Here is a 19,244-nt window from a genome sequence, read left to right on the forward strand (position 1 = left end):
TTTGTTGTGGGATTGGAGGATATTTTGCCGGACATTTTTGCATTTTTGCAGAAGGTTGGAGACTCGGGAGAAGGAAGAGTCGAGTATTTCCATGATTTGGAATCGTTTCGCTTCTTGAATTGCAGCCCTACCCTCAAACCTGGGCGATGTGGTGTTGTCAATATCGAACGTATCCACGACTCTCGGGAAAGGGCTACATCTAACATATATCATGGCCGCATGTATACTACTCGAGGGTTTAGAACTATACGGTGCATAGTGATAGAGTGTGAGCTGGTCAGAACGCGTGCATGCGTGCAGACATGTCTCGTCTCCATCTCCCTTGCCTCGGATATGAGATGGTTCTCCGAAGGCGGACGATTCCGTTACCTCGTCTCGGCATACCCCACGAAATACTATTTTTTTTCCCAGGTCAAGTCGGAATTAGATGAGTATCTGGAGGGGGGGGGGGGGGGGGCGGACGGAATGCATCTTTCTCTCAGGACTAGGACATAACAGCGAGGCAGCTGGAGTGAGGGCCGCCGACATGCGACGGACGAGGGGATCACGTTGAAAGTCATCTTCGAAGTATTACTTCACCGAGGGCTTGATCTGTCTCGGCCATGTCTTTGGCGTCTAAGCGGAGATACATTGCCGGATACGTGGGAGGAAGGATGAATCTGCAGAGTATGCGAGGAAGACAAGACGATGGTTGAGAGGTATCAGAACAAGCATGATCTACTCGGACCCTTCACCCCCAGACAGAAAAGAATGAAGCTCAGAAACAAGGTGTCGGTCATTCTAGGAAGACAATCTGATGACTTCACCGCGCAGTGTAGCCGCCGTCGATCCGGACATCTTGGCCGGTTATATTCTTGGATGAGTCCTGGCAGAGAAACAAGACAATGTTGGCAACCTCTTCCGGCTCGGCAAACTGGCCGGTAGGCACTGCCTTTTGATATCTGAGATAGGTGAGTGGCTCTTGTCAGTCTTCTTGGATCGAGATTCGGTGGAGGTCAGAATGGATGGGGAGGAAATGCCGTGTGGAAAAGGAAATCCGGAGAAGAACACTGACTCTTCCCGTATCTTGTCATCACCCCACGCCTTCTTCCCCAGGGCCGTCCACACAGGACCGGGGCTGATGGTGTTGGCGGTGATGCCGCGCGAGCCCCACTCGCTGGCCTGACACCTGGTGAGCCCGATGAGGCCGGCCTTGGACGCGCAGTAGGCGGCGTGCTTGTCGAGGGCGACGTGGGCGGCCTGGCTGGCGATGTTGACTATCCTGGCCCCCGGACCGTCAGGCTGAGCCTCCTTGGCCTTGAAGTACAGGCGCGCAAAGGCCTGGCTCGTCAGCGTCGGACCGTACAGGTTGACGAGGTAGTGCAGCAGGCTGTCCTCGGCCGGGGTCTCCTCCAGAGGCGTGAGGTTGACGTACCCGGCGCTGTTGACGAGGAAGCTGGGGAAGCCGACGTTGTCCGCCGCGACGGCTGCGAACGCATCCTCGACGGACTGGGGCTTGGTGATATCGCATGCGTACGTCGCCACGCCGTCGGCCTTGCCGCCGAAGACGTCGTCCAGGACGGCCTGAACGTTGCCCTCCTCGGAGGGTGCGTATAGCAGCGCGACCTTGGCACCTTGCTCCCGGAACGCCTTGCCCACCGCGCTCCCGATGCCACCTGATGTATCGCGGAGTCAGTCGTGCGTGGTGCATGCGGGTGAATCACCCCGCCTCGGAGAGACGTACCGATGCCGCCCGTGATGATGGCTACGCGAGATTCAAACGCCATTGCGGACACTCTATGCAACTTGGATGATGTCGATCAAGGAGCGAGTATCCTGACTTGCTCCTCCTGTCTATGCTAACTTGAAGACTTGCAGCTCGCTCAGAGAGATGATCGTTGATGAGTTGATATGTTCTCTCCCCCCCCCCCCCAAATTGTGAGGACTTTAGATGCCAGCAACTAATTGTCTGTTCACTTCCCCGCCACCTCCATGGGAAGTCCCCCCACTAACTGCCTGATCTGGCAATGATGATTGTGCATTCGCACGCATCTCACTCATTCTTCCGGTTGCTGCTTAATACTGTCTGTCCTGGACGTCAGTTCTACCTTAGCGCTATATTGTCAGTATGAGGTAGAGGACGGAGAGGAAGTCTAACACGAGGTTAGAAGCATGGCAATAACAGAGAATGGTCTTCATCAGCGGGACCATGTATGTGTACATGTATGCCTCTTCTCTACCTGGCACACACGCCCACCACCGACAGCCTCCCGGATGCCACGGATATGTCTGGTACGTGGCGTACCGTCTGATTACCACACTGGACTTACGTCTTAGCAGAATCGAGGATTGATGCCATTCTTCAACCATATGTTCAAGGTCACATCCGCCTTCGATACGAGCGCGGAGTCGTATGTGCAGCAGAGGCGACTCAGCCGACGAGGGGAGGACCTAGCGGTTAACAGAACGACTACGCTTCACAAGTTATGGAGCGATTCATCTGTACAATGCAGGAAGAGCCCAGGACAGAAGTCGGGGACCTATTCGGTCAACACGGCAAGCTTGGCACGTAATATAGCTGCGGAGACGAATCCCTCCCGTTGCTTCCCGACCCACTTGGTTAGAGGGAGACGTGATGCCAGGTCGATCTTATCTGATCAATCGAAGGCCACAGTGTCGAAGAGGCAAGCAGGGGTCGTGCACACAATACCGCTGAGGACTGACCCTTGAGGTGACAACCGGATACTGGGGTGGAAGACCCCCGAAGCGACAGCCGCGCCCGATCGTAACGCCCTGCATCGAAGCAGCCATTATCGTGACTGTTGACCGTCAGTCCGATGTGCTAACCCGCATACCTCTCTCAGCAGCTTGGGCACCACCAAGCTCCCAAGCTCCCAAGCGCCATAGAGGTCTGCAGATACGGCCATCATACGTATTGTTGCCCAAAGGCCTCCTGACGAATGAACTGCCAAGATAACAGAACCGCCTCAGAGTCTTTCCCTCTATCTAACTTGTGATCAAGAGTACTCGTACTTCGGAGAGGGAAAACGTACAGGTATCAGTCTCTGTTCTAACCCCACCGCCCCAGCTAACAATGGATCCGGCCTAACTGATTGATAAGGAACATCGGGAATTAAAATGAATAAAAAAAAGGATCTGATAACGGGGCCCATTACGCAACATGCCGTACGGAGTAGACGTACAACTAACTAATAAGCCACATTTCCGTTCGTGCCCTAGAGGACCCGGTTTCCGCTGTTGCAGGGTCCGAACGCGCGGCAGAATTGGGATAAGACGGTCTCTCTCGCAGAGGGGAGAGAATCAATCTCGTCTTTTCAATCGCTCATACAACTCTCTCGTCGCGCGATTACACCGCTACGTGGAATGGCCATCGACAAACGCGCAACGCAGAAGCAGTCGGACAACGAGCACGCGCTGAAGATATATGCCGCCTTCCTCGCCGGTCTGATCGTGGTCTCCGTCTGCGTGTCTAGGTACCAAGCCTCCGGGTCGGCATCCGGTCGATGGCTTCGGAGGTGAGTATATCTCGTATGGAACGCATGGCAGTCAATGCTTCGTCAGACTCAGAAGGTCTCGTAGGAGGTTAGAGAGGCGCACGCCGTGGCTGTGGGCTCGTAGGCCGTCAGTCGGACTCGTCGTCCTGACCACGGTATACCTTGCCGGAAATGCCGCAATCGCATCCAACTTCCTCAGTTCGACCCGTCTCAACTATATCGGCTCCCGATGCGGATGGTATGTTTTCAACCTCCACGGCTCTGATATCATCGTACGCATGACTCGGCTAACGCTATGCGGTGGTAAACCCTTCTTTTTTTGAAAACAAAATTAAAAGGTTGACGGCTGCCAACATGACGCTGTGCGTCTTCTTCGCTCTCAGAAATACGCCGTTATCGCTCGTCGTGCCCGCGTCTCATGTCGAGCTGAACGTGTTCCACCGATTGACGGGCATAGTGGCAATCTTCTTCGTCGTCAGCCACGCCGGATTCTACACGGCCTCGCTGACCGAGACTGGGCGCTTGGAAAAGTTTGCCTCGGTGGGGGACATGGCTGCCATCCTGGCAGGCATCTCCATGCTGGTCCTCCTGATGGGCCTCTTTAGACATCGAAACTACGACATGTTCTACGTCAGCCACGTCCTTGGCTTTGTGGCTGCCGTCGCTCTCGCCGTCGTCCACAGGCCCCTCTGGTTCAAGAAGCTGCCCCAGGTCATGATGGTGACCTTCGGTCTGTGGCTGGCCGACAGAGCCATCCGGTCGGCGGGGGCGTTGTGCGGCATCTTCACAACACAAGCTACCTGCCATCCACTTCCCGGCGGAGGGACGCAGGTGATCCTCAAGAGGTCCTTCCTGTGCAGTGCCGTTCCGGGATCCCATTGCTTCCTGTGGATACCGCGCATATCGCTCTTTCACAGCCACCCGATGACCATCGTCGACAACGGAGCGCAGGGGCTGGAGCTCGTCATCAAGAGCCACCGAGGCTTCACCAGGAAACTCGGTGACCTGGCCCGGGAGCACCCAGGGGCCCGCCTATGGGCATTCACCGGCCTATCGTACGGGTCGTCTCCAGACGTTTCCGGATACGACGAGCTGGTCCTCGTATCCGGGGGAAGCGGTGCTTCCTTTGTCTTTGGCTTCGTCAACCGGATCCTGAGCCGGCCCCGGTTCATGGGATTTAGCAAGATCAGCTGTGCCCTGTCCTTCCAGCAACACGGTAGGCCGTCATCCGGATCAGTGCCATGTCCGTCGCAGTGCTGACCTTGTACGCTTCAGCACATCTGTCCTGGTATCGCCAGCATGTCGATAATCTCCAAAATCTCGCGACCGTGACCAGCATAAGTCTGCACGTCACGCGCGAGGCTGGACCGGTACCGGCACCCAGCGACCACGGCGCACAGCCCGTCCAGGGTGCGGGAGGCACGTCCCGACCGTGTCCGCATACTTCTCCCCAGATGGGTGGCCCGGCAGCAGAACTGGCCATCGAGCAGCCGCCCTCTGGGGAGCTTACATCGTGCACGGAATCTGTGGTCTTTGGGAGGATCAACATGCATGACCTCCTGGGCAGGCTGGCAGATGACGGTGCTCGCCCCAGGCGGGCTTTGGTCGTGGCCTGCGGACCGGAAGTGTTGATGGATGACTTGAAGGAGTCGGTTGACCGCCATCGAGCCACGGATCCATCATGTGTGATAGATCTGTACTGCGGCGATTTTGGCGGTTGCTGATGATGCATGGTACGAACTTGCTGTGCCGGACATGATGGTCCTCCTATGGCTCTCGGATGAATAGCAACCACCGACGAGGTCTTTTCAAGCCCCGAACCCGACCGTCGTCTTCTAGGGCCTGTGGAGAAGCAGCTGCCGTGTATACACTCCCCTGACCGTGATGACGGGATGACTGCCCGGCACCTGGTAGCGTTGGCTGGATGGTCTTGCCCATCTTTCATCACCGAGCAATATCACATACATGTACAGATACTTGTAGCCGCTATCCGAACTTCCTGGCGTCTCGTCCGCCTACTTTTGCGTCGCCCGTGGTGGCAGGTAGATCCATGTCATCGTCCATACGTACTCGTGACAGTCCCTCTCTGTCCAACGCTGCTGACGATTCAACATGCACGTACACCGGCTGACCATCTGCGTGCGGGGTTCAGGGCAAGGAAGTCGATCTCCGGCCCCGCCCTCCGTGGGGGTTGGACCGATACCGATATCAAGACCGAGGTCGACGGCGATGGTGGGCTCCTCTTCGATATCCAGGGCGCTCTGCCTCTGCGGCCTCGTGCCGTGCCCGGATCTAGGCGCTCCAGCTGGTGCACCCTTTCTGTCTTTGTGTGTTGATTTGCTCTTTCTTCTCGCTAGAAAATATGATGCCTTTGGAGTGTTGTCCTTTACTTTCCCGGTCGGCTCAAAAAGAATGACACTCTTAGATCTTTCCATCGGGTTTTCGGGTGTTCGGTTGAATCGGAAACATGATGCACCTGGAATGTTATAGGATCCTTGGTCTTCATTCATTCTCGGCTAAGAGGAGGATATATATCATATGTTTATCGCTGGGGCTAGGCGCCTTCTTTTCCCCTTCTCTTTCCATCCTTCATTCCTGTACTCGAAGGGTACGGATCATGGGCGAACTGCGTATATTGCATCACGGCCAGATTATCTCCCATCGCGCAATCAGCGAGTAGCTAGCTGTCTTAGCGATGTGACGAAAGTTCCTGATGTCAGAGGTCTCTCTCGACTGACCTCCTTCGCATCTACAAATCCCTCGTCCGCTCCTCAGAGTCCCAAATCCACCTTCGCAAGAGCGTCTCGTCTCGGGCGCGCAGTCCAATCTTGAATGGCTTCGGGTCCGTCGTCAGAGAGGTCGGGTTGGCGCTACATTCGATGGGATCCATGATGGGGGCGTCCGCTGGGTCCCGGGCGGGGAGGATATGAAACGCCGTGATGAGCCGCACAAAGGCCGTGAAGAGCTCTCGGTTGGCGAGATGGGATCCCGCACACATCCTCGAGCCAGCGCCGTAGCTGTAATGAGGCGTGCCCGTCTCGGTGTCGTTGAGGAACCTTTCGGGTATCATCCTGTGAGGGTCTCTGAATCGCTCATCGTCGTGGTCTGCCGCGTAGGCGTTCTGGATAGCGCCACGTTAGCAATATCTGTCTCTCTCCCTCTCCAGCGTTCATATGCGTGGGTGAAAGATACCATGAGGAAGGTTGTCCCGGCGGGAATGACGGCGTCGCCGTACGGAATGTCCCTGATATTGGCTCGAGGGAGGCAGATGGGGATGACGGTCCAGTATCGTAGAGTCTCCTTGACGAACGCAGTCACGTACGGGACCTTTTCCTCCTCCAGGCATCTCTCCCAGGCGTCGCCGTCGGGGTACACGTCGTTTATCTCCCGTAGGGCCCTGGCTTGAACCTCCTGACCTTCCTTGGTGGACAGGTATGCGAGGCCCATGACCAGGTTTCCGGGTACGGTGTCCAGGCCGGCAGATACCATTGTCAGGCAGATGGATTTGATCTCGGCTGTGGGAAGAATCAGCCACTCATCCTCGCTTCCTCCCTCGATACAGCCTACCGTCGTTCAACTTCGCATCGGGATCCTTGAGAATGTTCCCCGTGATGCAAGGCTTATCAGTCCCGTTGGCGATGCTCTCCTTCAGCCCATTGAGCAGATCAGTGAGGTACCTGTCCCTCCTGAGGCGGAACTCCTCGGCCGACGAGTTCTTCCCGGCGCCCAGCCGCAGCAGCGGTACATAGTCCTGCCAGTTGTTGCTGGTAGATCTGAAGTTGGAGATGCCGCGTTCGACGTATGTGATCTCGCGGAGCGTCTCGCTGTTGACGTCGCCGTGGATGCGGCATCCATAGTTGAGCGTGAGGGAGGTGTTGAGTGCGAACCGCGCAAAGTACGGCGAAGGATCGAGGTCGTTCGTTCCGCCTTGCGAGTTATCGAGCAGCTCCCTGATGCTGACCGTAGATTCGAGATCGAGAACGGGCATGTACGACTGGACCGAGGGACGGTTCAGGGCTGTGGCGGCAGCCTTGCGGCGATTCTTGCACGACGGATCCCACGGCGAGGTGCCTATGGTGAAGCCCTGGGAGGACGAGACGACGTCGTGGAAGGTGTGGAAGGTTGGTCGGGAGATGAGGGAGGATTGGTGGGTGATCCAAAAGTATCGGACTGCTTCGTAGGAGTTGACAAAGATGACGCGCTGCGTATGAGTACTTGGGAAGTTATCACGGCTGTCATCTCTCGTGTATATGTGTTTCATTCTTTGCGGAGTCAGGAACGACTCGCCTTGTTTCCTAGACGTGTCTGGAAAACGGGGCCATATTTAGCTGCCCATTTCTGAGCCACACGTGCGTGGTCGGTGCCGAGTTGGACGAGGTTTCCAAAGATGGGCAGGCCGGGGATCTCGGGTAGATTCTTTATCTTTGGGACATCGGTGGCATACAAGTATTGGACGAGGAGGTAGAGGATCAAGGCGACGACGGCATATGCAAGTTGGATAGTCATAGCGGACAGCAGATCTTCACGACTCTTGACTTTATTCACTGGAGAAATTATGGAGGGCCAAATCTATAAACGGACAGTTCACAACCGGGACGTACATACATGTATATATATATATATATATTATAATATATATTATATGTAGACCAAACTGCCAGATCTACCTCCTCTCAAGGCATACGGTTTGCTTGAAGACCGCGGCTGACGCACCCCGACGAGGATAATATCGTTCCCGTGTGACTGACCACCCCGCTCCCATTCCTGCGCCCGTCTCTCCTGTCAACTATGACATATGCACCGACATACATTGGCTAGATGTAGAGGAGAAGTCTAAACGGAACAGGTGGCCCGGCTCGAGGGACGAGCTTTCAAGAGGATCCCCGCACAACGGCAGAAGCTCCCGAAGTGCGGGGGAGGAGGTTCGCCTGATATGCAATAGAGCATGTCAGTGTCGATCAAAGTTGCCGATTCCGAATTCGGTCGAGATCCTTCCCGTCTGTTCGTTTCCGTAGATGTTTCTTCTCGATGGCGGAGAGGCTGGAGCTGGAGCATGACTTTCTAGCTCTCTGGGGATGAGAGCATCTCACCGTGGGCAATGGCTTGGGACTTCAACTGTCTGGTGTATCGATATCTGACAAGAGCGCGAAAAGTAAAAGTGAGAACTGTCCCCCGGGACATTCTTGTTCGAGACATTCTTGTTCTAGCATCAAGACTTATCGCTGAATGATTGATTCACTCGGCAGTTTCAGATCCATTTCATCGAACAATGAGCAGAAGACGGACCAAGTCAAGTGGCCGCCGGCACTCAACAGATATAATCGTGACGCCAAAAAAGAAAAAAAAGAAAAAAAAAAGAGAAAAAAAAAACGAGCAACAATCTTCATTCTCGCCCCTTGTTGAACCTCCCCCCCCCCCCCCCCCGGCCCCCATCTTCCTTTCAAGAAGTACCCGAGCAAGCCACAAAGTTGTTACCGCTAGCACCAGTGTGGGTAATGGTACCAGCCTGCTTGCAACCGCTCTCGGTGATGATGACGCGGTCAGCACCAGGGGAGCCTACGATACTCAGCATGGTCAACACAGTCAATCGATCCCACATACCATACCACGGAAGCAAGGCAGGAGTTCCTGATGGTTAGAGGCCTGAGGAGGGGGTGCTCACCTCCAGTGTAGACACCGCTGGTCAGGATGGGAAACTCCTGGAACGGCCCGCTGGCGCCACCAAAGCTGAAGCCCTCGTAGTTGTTGTAACGGTGAGGGTAGGTCGAGCTACCGGCCGTGGTGCCAGCCTTGAAGTGGTTGCATGCAGCCACGGAAGCCTCGTTCACCTGGGCGGCCGTGTACGAGTTGCTACCGCAGGTGGCAGCGGCGCGGGGCTGGATCTCGGCCGGAGCGGCGGAGACGATGGCCGAGAGGACCAGGACGATGGAGGGAATGGAGAGCTTCATTGTGGAGAAGAGAGGGAGGTTGTCAAGGGGAGAGGGGAGTGGGTGAATGAATGAACGGAATGGGTACGAGGGTGAGTCTTTCTGCGTAGAATGGGACAGACTTGTGATATTTATACAAGGAGGCTATATATCTCATGTAGAGTATTTACATCGAGTTCAGATCTCTCTCTCACTGAGAACCATCTGATGAGCTTATCGCAAGCATGTGCTCTCGTCGTCTACGGATCCCGGGGGGGGGGGGGGGGAGGGTTGGTCGATAGATTCAATTTAGTGTGTTATACGAAGCACAGAAGGACCCGCCGTGAAGGATCAAAGGGGAAGGTGTGTTGACGCGCAGGGAGAGGAGTGCGACGGCACTCGGTCTGTTGTACTGTTGATTATCGATCTTTGTCAGATAAGTCCGCGTTGCCCCTTGACTGTAGGGAAGTCTACCCGATCTCGCTCTTCGTGATAGGCTTCCCTCTCATACCGACCGCACTCGAGCCCGGCACATCTGAGGAAGTCATTCTCCTCGCAAAGTGACATTCCTACATCGTCATCACAACCTTTGAGATCAACTGCCATGGCCCCTCGATTGTCCCCCCCCCTGCGCCGCCGGGGTATTCGTTAGCGTCCCACCTCGAGACTCTTGGCGGCTCTTGGCCTTTGCACCCACGAGTCCCAGATGATTGGCATTCATCACGTCGTTATCACCTTGCCTCCTCTCGAGTTTCCCCACCTCGTAGAGAGACATCACTCTCTTGCCCTTCATGATTCCCTGTACCACGATGCATCAAGCAGGCGTCTATGGTTGTCATAATCGTCACCGGAGTGTATTGCCCCTCTGGACTAATATTTACGTGTGGTATATGCGGTACGTGTGCTGATATTGTATGCGATGTAATAGCATTAATCAGAATTGATCCTATGGCCTCGTGCCTTTACCCTCTCTGCGATGCCTATCCTGGACATGATCAGCATTTCATCGGCCGGGGCCGGAGACGTAGTAGCGAACCGCGGCTTCAACTGGAGGGGGAGCGCATGCATTCGAGTACGGAGTCCTCGGGACCTCGTATCTGCACATTACCTGTGGTGATATATCCCACGGGTACTAGATAGCTGTGGTGCGTTGGAGACGGCCAGATATCGGTAGAGGTAGTAGTAGTAACCGGGTGCTTTTGTTTTCCCATCTCCATTGTCCTAGGAGAAGAAATATATATATATATATATATACAAAGGTCATCGCTTCGTCAATCAATTCTATACGCCACTCACTACTCATCAATGTCCATACAAGACTGTCAAGACTCTCGAATAGAAGGCTCGACATCATACTCGACATCGGTCCTGATAACGTACTTTGCCCCCTTGCGCACTCCCGTCCCCTCGTGTAGAAGCGCACCCTTCGAGTCGCCGTGAGGGAAGACGGCGACGCTCCCCATGACAGGCCTCACAGGGTAGGCGTTCAAGGAACCCTCTCTCACACCGGGGAGGAAGAAGGTCGTCTCACCACCTTCAAACTCGTCGTTGAGGTAGATGAGGAAGGTGAAGAGAGAGCTCTGCTTCCTGTCGGCGGGGGAGTCGTCGTACACGTACGCGCCATCCGGACGGATACCCGACGGCGGCCAGGCACCGTCAATGTGGCACCTGTACTCGGCGCCGGGGACGTAGCGGTAGACGCGGAAGCGGCGGTTCAGCCCGCGTGCGAGACGGCCACCGACCTCGCCGGGGACCAGCGACGACACGCGCGACCAGAGCTTGTCGTGGAAGGCCGTGTCGACTACCCAGTAGAAGTTGTGGGCGAGGATGGACGTCTCCCCGTCCTGGCGTAGGGGCGAGTCCGGGATGAACTCGACCGACTCGCCGGCGGCGATGATGGCCCTGCACTCGTCGTGGGTGAGGACGTTCTTGGCCAGGCCGAGACCTGGCACGTGCGGATGCTCGTGGAACGTAGAGGAGGGGGGTTCGGCAGCGAGCGTGACAGCGTCGGGCGTCGTCGTGTAGACGATGGCGGGGTACTGGTTGGGGGGCCTGCGGTCGCCTCCTTCTGTCCTCTCGACGACGCGCAGAGAGTCGCGGAGAGAGGCAGGCGCGGCGTCCAAGATGGTCTTGTCCAGGACGGAAGCGTAGACCTGCTCGCGCGCCACGCCGGGCCCGGGTCCCAGGTCCCAGATGGGCTGGGGCGCGATGGGCGACGACGGGTTGACGACTGCGGTCGGGTTGGCGTCGATCGGGCAGCTGACACGCAGCACCGAGTCTAGCACGGAGATGAGCTCCCCGTCCTGCGTGACCCGGTGCTGCGTCGACAGCCCGCTGATGAAGTCGAGATCGCGCACCCACCTGCACAGCGCGCCCAGCTTCGGCTCCTCGCCGCGTATCCTCATCTCGGACAGGAGGATGCGCGCGTCCGTGAACTTGCCGTCGGCCAGGGCCCCCGTTATCCGGCCCGTCAGGTTCGTCCCCGCGCCGCCGTCGACGGAGTTGGTGCCCGTCGTGCACGACTGGCGGAAGTCGTACACGGCTGCCCGTACATCCCTGCACTGCCTCGTCTTGATCAGGCTCGGGTACTGAGACAGCGTCTTGAGGGTGTCGATGGTTATCTCCAGCTCCTCGTCCGGTACGACGGTCCCCAGGTTCTTGGGCTCGACGGGCGTGTCGGAGGCGCTGCCATCGGGAGGCGGGCTGGAGAGGGCGTTCTTTGGTATTTTGCGGGGTTGTTCGGTCTGGGCGACCCTCTTGCGCTTGGAGGCCTTTGATTTTGCCATTGTATATGTATTTGGTGACACACCTATGACGGAGTAGAATCGCAGCTCAACGTCAGTGCATAGTAATGATATACGGTCGACTACCCGCGGATTTGCAGCCGTCGCCTGAGCCATCCAAGGTGACGTTTTGCATGAAAGAATTCGAGCTCGAGGCTGAAGCGGGAGAATCAGAGAGTGGAGAGTGGCGATAAGTGTATCGATAATGGCAATCTAGATAAGATAAAATGGTGCTTATCTCCGAAGACATCACTAACATGTCGAGCCCCCCCATGAGTTCAATCTTGTCATCTTCAATGTCATCTGAAGCTTGTGGGAAGAGGGGGGAACTGGTGGAGATGGAAACATCATCCACTGCAATCTACGTAAAGAATACGCCCCCGTCAACATTGATGCTCTGCCCCGTGATATACTCTGAATCATCACTGGCCAAGAAGCTCACCAGCTTAGCCACATCCTCGGGCTGGCCCGTCCTCTTGAGGGCAATATATTCATCAGTAAATTTCTGGATGGTGCCGCCCTTGGGCAGTGAATTGAGGCGGCCGAGATGATGGTCAATATAGTCCCACATGGCCGTTGCATGGATGCCCGGACAGAAGCAATTGACGCGGATGCCATGCGGCGCCATCTCCATGGCCATGCCCTGCGTCAGGCCGCGGACGGCAAACTTGCTGGCGCTGTAGGGGGTGAGCAGGGGGAAGGGCTTGAACCCCACAATGCTGTTGGCTTGTTAGCATAGTCTTTCTTCTTCTTCTTTTTTCCATCCCCATCCGTCTGCGTGTCCAGCTTCAACAGGGGGTTGGAGGGTTGGAGCTCGAAAACATGGGTACGGGGCATCTGATGGGATGATGGATATCAATACACACGATACGTACCTCGCACACCCGATTAGCCTCCCCTCCGTACCCTGCTGTATCATCTGCTTCCCGGCAACCTGGTACGAGTTGAAGACGCCGCCGACATTGACGTCAAACGTCCTGCGGAACTCTTCCTCCCCCACCTCCACGGCCGGATTGACCTGGCATATGCCGGCGTTCGCCACCATGGCGTACAGCGGACCCAGGCTGCTGACGTGCGAGTCGACAACGTCCTGGACGTCGCTGCGCCTGGAGACGTCGCCCAGGGCGACATGGGTCTCTGAGCCGGTGGCCTCGGCGATCTGCGATGCCGTTGCTTCGGCCTCGGCCTTCATCGAGGGGAGGTCGGAGATGGTGACCTTGAAGCCATCTGAGGCGAGTCTATGGGCGATCGCCTTCCCACTGCGATCAATCATCATCAGCCCGAGAAGATGAGCATCTCGTCTATGTGTTGGAACTCACATGCCGCGGGCACTCCCCGTCACAATAGCCGTCCTCGGCAGAGGCATGGTTGGATAGCGGAAGAAGAAGAAGAGAATATAGATGAACGGGCTGCAGAGTGAGATAGAAAAACCACGAAACAGGAGCCACCTACGTCAACTCCTGTATTTATGCTCAGCCGAGGAAAAGGGCACCTCCACATCATCGGACCCGTGTCCGGGGAACACCTCTCCCCCCCCCCCCCCCCCCCCCACCCGCTTGTTCCCTGAATGTACATCGGGTCCGTTTACTCCAGCCTTCCAAGTCGGTTCCGCGTAAAGACATCACGCGCGCGTGCGGGGAAACATGGGGACCAGGGTAGAATCCAGAGCGTGTTATTGGTGAATTTGTCGTCGTATGTTTCTGTCGGTCCCGTCTCTTACTTCCATCCCAGTCCTATATCACTGTCCTATTCTCTGTATCATTGCGCGTCTGCCGAGTGGTGTAGTGATAGAGGTGGTCATGAGGCACACGTGACCGCCCCCTCCCCAGCATAACACGCATACATCGCGGGGGTCGCATTGGAAGAGGAAGAAAGGTTATGCCCTGCGTTGCTCTCCACTGCAACTATCAGGTTGGGATGGGTGCAGGTCGGTCCATTTACGCCGGAAGTCTCCTGGCCGTCATCGCATGCACGAGTGCCGATTCAGAATTCACACCCCAACACTTCCCAACGCAGTATCCACTGGTGCCAAGTTCCCCTCTCACGCAAAATCCCCACACACCATCGTCACAGCTTCAAACGCTCCATCCTCAAACGCGTCAAGACACACGCGTCTCTTTGACATCCCCTCCTCCCTCTCAAGACCTCATCACCCGACACATCTATAACAATGTCGTCCCAACCGACGATCACCCAGCTAAAAGAGCGCTTCATCACAAGCCAGACCCTCCGCCTGGCCACGCCGGTCACGCCTTCGGCAGCCTTCGTCGCCGCCAACGCCCGCTCCGAATCGGCCCTCGACCCACGACAGCTCGACACCGTCTCCTCCGTCCTCGAGGGTCTGATACAAGACCACTGCCGTCGCGTCTTTGCCCCTCAGGCCAACCGTGCACTCGCCGAGCAGATAAGCGACAGCTACTCGAGCGAGGCGGAGCGTCGACTACGCGGGCTGGATGCCGATGCCGATGGCATTAGCAAGGAGATCGACTTGGGTACGCTCTTCTCCTCTTCTACCTTGCCGATAACCCCCTCGCCTGCTGACAGGAGTATACTGCAGTCGATCAGGATGCCATAGATGCGCTGCCGAGAACATGGCTCTCCGACCGAGCAATCGACCAGCATCCGGAAGAAGCGCAGCGCTACGCAGAGACGGTGGAAAGGCTAGCGTCGCTCAACCATCAGCGCAGAGACCTACGACGGCGCGTCGACCGCCTGAGACGTATGCGTGACACCGTGGCCCCCCTGAAGACGGGCGAGGCCGGTGCGGGGGTCCAGGAGAATATCGTCACGCGCAACGGCCAGGTCGAGAAGGAGTTGGAGAAGATGCGCATGCTGCTGGTGCGTGTGACGGGCCGCGTCGGCGGCCTGCCCGATTCATCTGGTCGAGGTAGGGATCGGGACGATGATGAGGATGTGAAACCCCTCAATGAGGTCAGGAAGAGGACTATCGACGACTTCTTGGCCGATGCCAGGGTGTTTCCTCACCAGCGGGAGCGTGGACTCTGATGACTCACGACTCCGTGAACTGATCACTGCTGTGCGGTTTCAGGCTCTATTGCCGAGCACGCGGTAACCCGATATCTGGATGGGCCGCTGCCCTTTTCTTCTTCTATTCTTTTCTTCAAACACCAACACCACCCCCCGCTGGTCGCGTACTCGAGACGCCCGAGTCATACGCCGGACACCTCGATATGGCACTTGTGGGCCAAGAAGGCTGGTAGCTGCCGTGATAGGAATGATGACCTCCCATCACGATTCGAAGGTATACCTGCTGCCTATACGGACCAGTTGGCCATGCCACGGACAAGCTACGGCCCGGGAATTGAGTTGCCAGGTGTCTAGCAACCCGGGGATTTCCGCGAGATAGGCGGCAAGGTCGGGCAGGGTAATCGGTATCGTACCTACACAGGTGTACGTATGCGACATCGCACCATGGCACCATGCTCTCCATCGGGGCGCGTCATGTCAAGACTGCAACAGACAAAGCCATATTCACATGGAATGGTCACAGCTCAGAACGAGAACTCTCTAGACGCAGATGATGCGATTCTCCTGAGCGTCGACAATCAATCAACCATCTTTCCTCCATCGCCCCCGACCCGATTACATTGCACCTAACCCGACATCGCCTGGGCGACAGGAGCGTCGAACACTGGTCAGTATTGTTCCAGTACCTTCCGACCAGTCGACAAATCTTCTATCTTCTTGTTGAGCTTCGCACGTGTCCTCTTGGAAGCCTTGCTCTCCCCTGCAATCTGCTCAAGTTGAGCAGGCCTCAGGCTCATGACCCAGTTCTGGTCAAAGACCCTGAGGGGACTGTCAGGCCCATGGAGCAACTGATGGTTGACGGCAATCTGGAAGATGTTGTCTATGAAACGCTCCATGGCGATCCGGTAGTACGCCTGGAGTATGTCATGGACCTCCTGTAGGGAATATCCCATGTTTGACTGTTCCTCCGAGTGCATGCTGTCCATGTCCTCGAGAGTGACGGTGTACTGAACCTCTCCGTACTGCGCCTTGTCCTTTCTGGCTTTGGGGAAGACCTGCCTGAGCATCCTTTTAGATCTGGCCTCGTTGATTTCCTTGGTGAACTTCTTGTTGGCTGTGTAGGGAATCCCCTGGCGCTCGATGTTGACCAGCAGGTCTGCTTGCCTGATTGCCTTCCGGTAGCAGTCCACGAGGCTTTCCAGGATCGAGGACCATACCTTGTTCCGAGCCGTCTCGTCGGGAAGAACTAGCCGCAGCGCGCTGGCTATGAAGCGATGCAGTGACAGTATGACTCTGCTCATATAGACCTTGCTCATGTGAGGCCACTTGCTTGACTGTTGGGCAAAGGCCACCGAGACAAAGTTGGCGTTGAACGTGCCGAGCTCCAGTCCTCTGATGTTCAGATAATGCTGTCTGATCCACGAGGAGACGCCCCCCTTCGACTCCAGGTCCTTGTCGGGAATAGCAAGGATATCCTCGAGCTCGGCCTTTTCCCCATCTGTAGCGTCGTCTATATGAACAGATTCCAGGAGATTTCGCATCTGCTTCACCATGGCCTCGGAAGAGCTTTTTTGAGACTCCCGCAGGTCGTCTTCCGACTCAGTCTTTCCTACGTGTCCACGTTCTTCGTCGAAGTTGTTTGAGTGCGCTTTCTCGTGAAAGTCGGTGGCGAAGACGTCTGTGATGTTCATGACGTTGGTGATGAGCCGAAGTTCCGTCTCGCCGAGTGCGTCTATTGCAGTGTAGTCCGCGGCCAATGACGACCGAACGCAATCCTGAAAAGCTCCTGCAACGTTACCGAGGAAGATCCGTTGCTCATTCTCGTCTTGCCGAGGCCGTCCCAGACCTTGCAGCTCTCTTTTGCATTCTGTGATTGACCTGCTGAGATCCTGGACTAGGCGAGGAAACTCGCGACCGCATATGTCGATCAGCAAGGCCTCAAGCTGCGCCTTGAGAGCCCGGATACCCAGCCGTTCACCCGGGAGCCTCCTCCAAGGGTTCCTTGCAAAGAACCTGTCAAGCTCTTCCGGCTCGACGGGTCCGTCGTCGGGTCCACGGTTCTTCACGAGGTAGTAGCCGAGAGTTAGGTGCCGTCTCTTCCCATTGACTAGATCGCAGAGGGACGCCTGCGATCGCGGTTCGATCACGAGATCAGGCTTTGTGAGGACTCCCAGAGTGCGCACGCCCTCTGGGTCGTACTCTTCCGCGAGCTCCAAAATCTCCTGTGTAGCTATGTCGACGTTGCTGGGGAGGACAGCCAGGATGATGGTGCGGTCGTCCTTGATATAGTCCTTGACGAGCTCCCTCACCATGACTATGTCCTCTTTTGTAGTTCCGTACATGTTTGTGCGGAAGATTCCGGGGACGTCGATGATGGTCAGGTAATCTTCGGTCGGTCCATAGACTTCGATCTTGAGGACATCCTCACTGAAGATGGCACCACGACCCGCACTGACGGTCTTACGCAAACCCATCTTCTCGTTGGCCTATCAGCAGCCGCTGTCAGCGTTCCCGTTCAAGAGTCACGTTCACTTATATCGAGAACAGGAGGGATTCCGATTCTGAAGCATCTGAGCCAGCGAGAGGGAACTCACCTTGGTCAGGATGTCGACAAATTGGCCGCGGAACTCCACGGCGGAATCCATTTTCAGACGATGCCCCTCAACAGTCTTCTTATGTTCCTCCGAAGCATGCGGTCCAGCGTTGATGGATATCTTGACGAAAACATCGTCGTTTCGTCGGAAGGTTATCTGGGTGGCGTGGCGAGTGCAAAGGGTGCCGTCTTTGGGAAACGGGATACCGCTCAAGCTCTCAAGAAGCGACGACTTTCCCGAGCTCTGATCTCCGACGACGACGAGCTATGCGAGCGTGAGCAGGTGGAAGAAGGGAGGGATCGTTTTGAGGAGAGATCAAGAGACGAAGAATATGGGGGTGGAGGGTGGGGGGGTATGACAAGCAGAGGAGAGGAAAAGAAAAGAGAATCCAAATTGCCACCTCTCTCTTCTTTTTCTCGTCCTCCCTTCCCCTCTTGTCCTAATCCGATACTGCCCACCCACTTGGAAGGTGTGACTACCCGACACGAAGTGCTATATGAAGAATTGATAGCAGAAGGGGGAGTCGCATCAACTAACCTGAGGAAGAGCAATATGCTGGCCGATGTTCAGATCGCGGAGCTTGTCAATCTTCTCCAGCATCTCCGGGTTTGATAAGAGACGGGGTTCCATGGCGACGCCCATCTTCGCTGACTTGAAGTCGGGGCTTTTTTCGGGAAAGAATTGTTTATAGAACAATACAGTCCTTCGAGGAAAAACAACGAATCTTGAACGGCCGGAAGCATGCATGTGCGCATGGCCGTGGAGAGACGATTCCCTGCATTGTACTTATAGCAGGAAAACCCCCGCGGGATTACGAGAACCCCGAACTCTGGTACGGAGGCCAATGCCACGATTGTAGAGGAGCAACGTGAAAGGAAGACAAGTCACGACATTATAAGAGCCCGCATACATGCGCATGCCTGCTCGACTGACCTCCAGCCGACAGCACGGCCTCTCACCAACCTCAAAGTTGGCCTATTAGACATAGAGAGTCATACCGAGGTTGACGGCAGAGCCGACATGGCCGATGGGATGATGTAGATCCATCGACGTGTTCAGGCGGCACGGAAAGTAAGCATAGCGAGGTAGGAAGGAAAGAAGAAAAGAGGCCACTGATTAGGTCCCAACCATGTGATGTGCGTGATGGTGATGTCCCTCTTACCATAGGTCCCCTTTGAGGCTGAGGTATCCACTGAAAGGAATCATTGGATATAGATGCTCGATACAGCCTTGGAATCTATGCGGAGTGGTGCGCGGAAGCGGTGTTGGTGCATGTAGGCGCGCGCGCGCGCATCACCTCCCCCCCCCCCCCCCCCCCCCCCCCCCCCGGTNCCCCCTCCCCCCCTCACGGTTCCTGCACGGCCCTCCATTGGCCCTTTTTGAGGAGGGACTGTTGAACATGATGTTGGCATGTTGTGTTGTTGGCGGTGCGTCTAGCAGAGAACCAAGCACGGAATGGCCTTGGCCGGATCTGCATAC

At 56.1% G+C, this 19,244-nt stretch overlaps 7 protein-coding genes across 7 annotated transcripts; 2 read left to right on the forward strand and 5 right to left on the reverse strand.

The window, feature by feature from the left end:
- Positions 1 to 802: 802 nt before the first annotated feature.
- Positions 803 to 1,766, reverse strand: GMORB2_1884 (Short-chain dehydrogenase; the record flags this gene model as incomplete). Its single annotated transcript, XM_035463865.1, has 3 exons — positions 803 to 941; positions 1,055 to 1,655; positions 1,724 to 1,766. The coding sequence occupies 3 exons, from the start codon at positions 1,764 to 1,766 to the stop codon at positions 803 to 805; spliced, it is 783 nt and encodes a 260-aa protein (XP_035320129.1).
- A 1,597-nt stretch (positions 1,767 to 3,363) lies between these two features.
- Positions 3,364 to 5,218, forward strand: GMORB2_1885 (Ferric reductase NAD binding domain; the record flags this gene model as incomplete). Its single annotated transcript, XM_035463866.1, has 4 exons — positions 3,364 to 3,515; positions 3,571 to 3,732; positions 3,833 to 4,710; positions 4,770 to 5,218. 4 exons carry the CDS (start codon positions 3,364 to 3,366, stop codon positions 5,216 to 5,218), a joined length of 1,641 nt encoding a protein of 546 aa, XP_035320130.1.
- Positions 5,219 to 6,243: 1,025 nt separating this feature from the next.
- On the reverse strand, positions 6,244 to 8,000 carry GMORB2_1886 (phenylacetate 2-hydroxylase; the record flags this gene model as incomplete). The annotated part of the gene is made up of 4 exons (XM_035463867.1): positions 6,244 to 6,615; positions 6,687 to 7,009; positions 7,062 to 7,695; positions 7,809 to 8,000. The coding sequence occupies 4 exons, from the start codon at positions 7,998 to 8,000 to the stop codon at positions 6,244 to 6,246; spliced, it is 1,521 nt and encodes a 506-aa protein (XP_035320131.1).
- Positions 8,001 to 8,958: 958 nt separating this feature from the next.
- GMORB2_1887 (guanyl-specific ribonuclease) lies at positions 8,959 to 9,442 on the reverse strand (the record flags this gene model as incomplete). Its single annotated transcript, XM_035463868.1, has 2 exons — positions 8,959 to 9,050; positions 9,157 to 9,442. Coding segments are annotated over 2 exons (378 nt in total), but the record flags the coding sequence as incomplete, so codon positions are not given.
- Positions 9,443 to 10,722: 1,280 nt separating this feature from the next.
- Positions 10,723 to 13,549, reverse strand: GMORB2_1888 (Short-chain dehydrogenase; the record flags this gene model as incomplete). The annotated part of the gene is made up of 4 exons (XM_035463869.1): positions 10,723 to 12,396; positions 12,626 to 12,902; positions 13,059 to 13,442; positions 13,503 to 13,549. 4 exons carry the CDS (start codon positions 13,547 to 13,549, stop codon positions 10,723 to 10,725), a joined length of 2,382 nt encoding a protein of 793 aa, XP_035320133.1.
- An 804-nt stretch (positions 13,550 to 14,353) lies between these two features.
- On the forward strand, positions 14,354 to 15,189 carry GMORB2_1889 (uncharacterized protein; the record flags this gene model as incomplete). Its single annotated transcript, XM_035463870.1, has 2 exons — positions 14,354 to 14,675; positions 14,741 to 15,189. The coding sequence occupies 2 exons, from the start codon at positions 14,354 to 14,356 to the stop codon at positions 15,187 to 15,189; spliced, it is 771 nt and encodes a 256-aa protein (XP_035320134.1).
- Positions 15,190 to 15,839: 650 nt separating this feature from the next.
- GMORB2_1890 (DYNc) lies at positions 15,840 to 18,407 on the reverse strand (the record flags this gene model as incomplete). The annotated part of the gene is made up of 4 exons (XM_035463871.1): positions 15,840 to 17,297; positions 17,355 to 17,657; positions 17,766 to 18,029; positions 18,303 to 18,407. The coding sequence occupies 4 exons, from the start codon at positions 18,405 to 18,407 to the stop codon at positions 15,840 to 15,842; spliced, it is 2,130 nt and encodes a 709-aa protein (XP_035320135.1).
- Positions 18,408 to 19,244: the final 837 nt, after the last annotated feature.

Source organism: Geosmithia morbida (assembly GCF_012550715.1).
Source record: "Geosmithia morbida isolate 1262 chromosome Unknown scaffold_11, whole genome shotgun sequence".
Taxonomy (NCBI): domain Eukaryota; kingdom Fungi; phylum Ascomycota; class Sordariomycetes; order Hypocreales; family Bionectriaceae; genus Geosmithia; species Geosmithia morbida.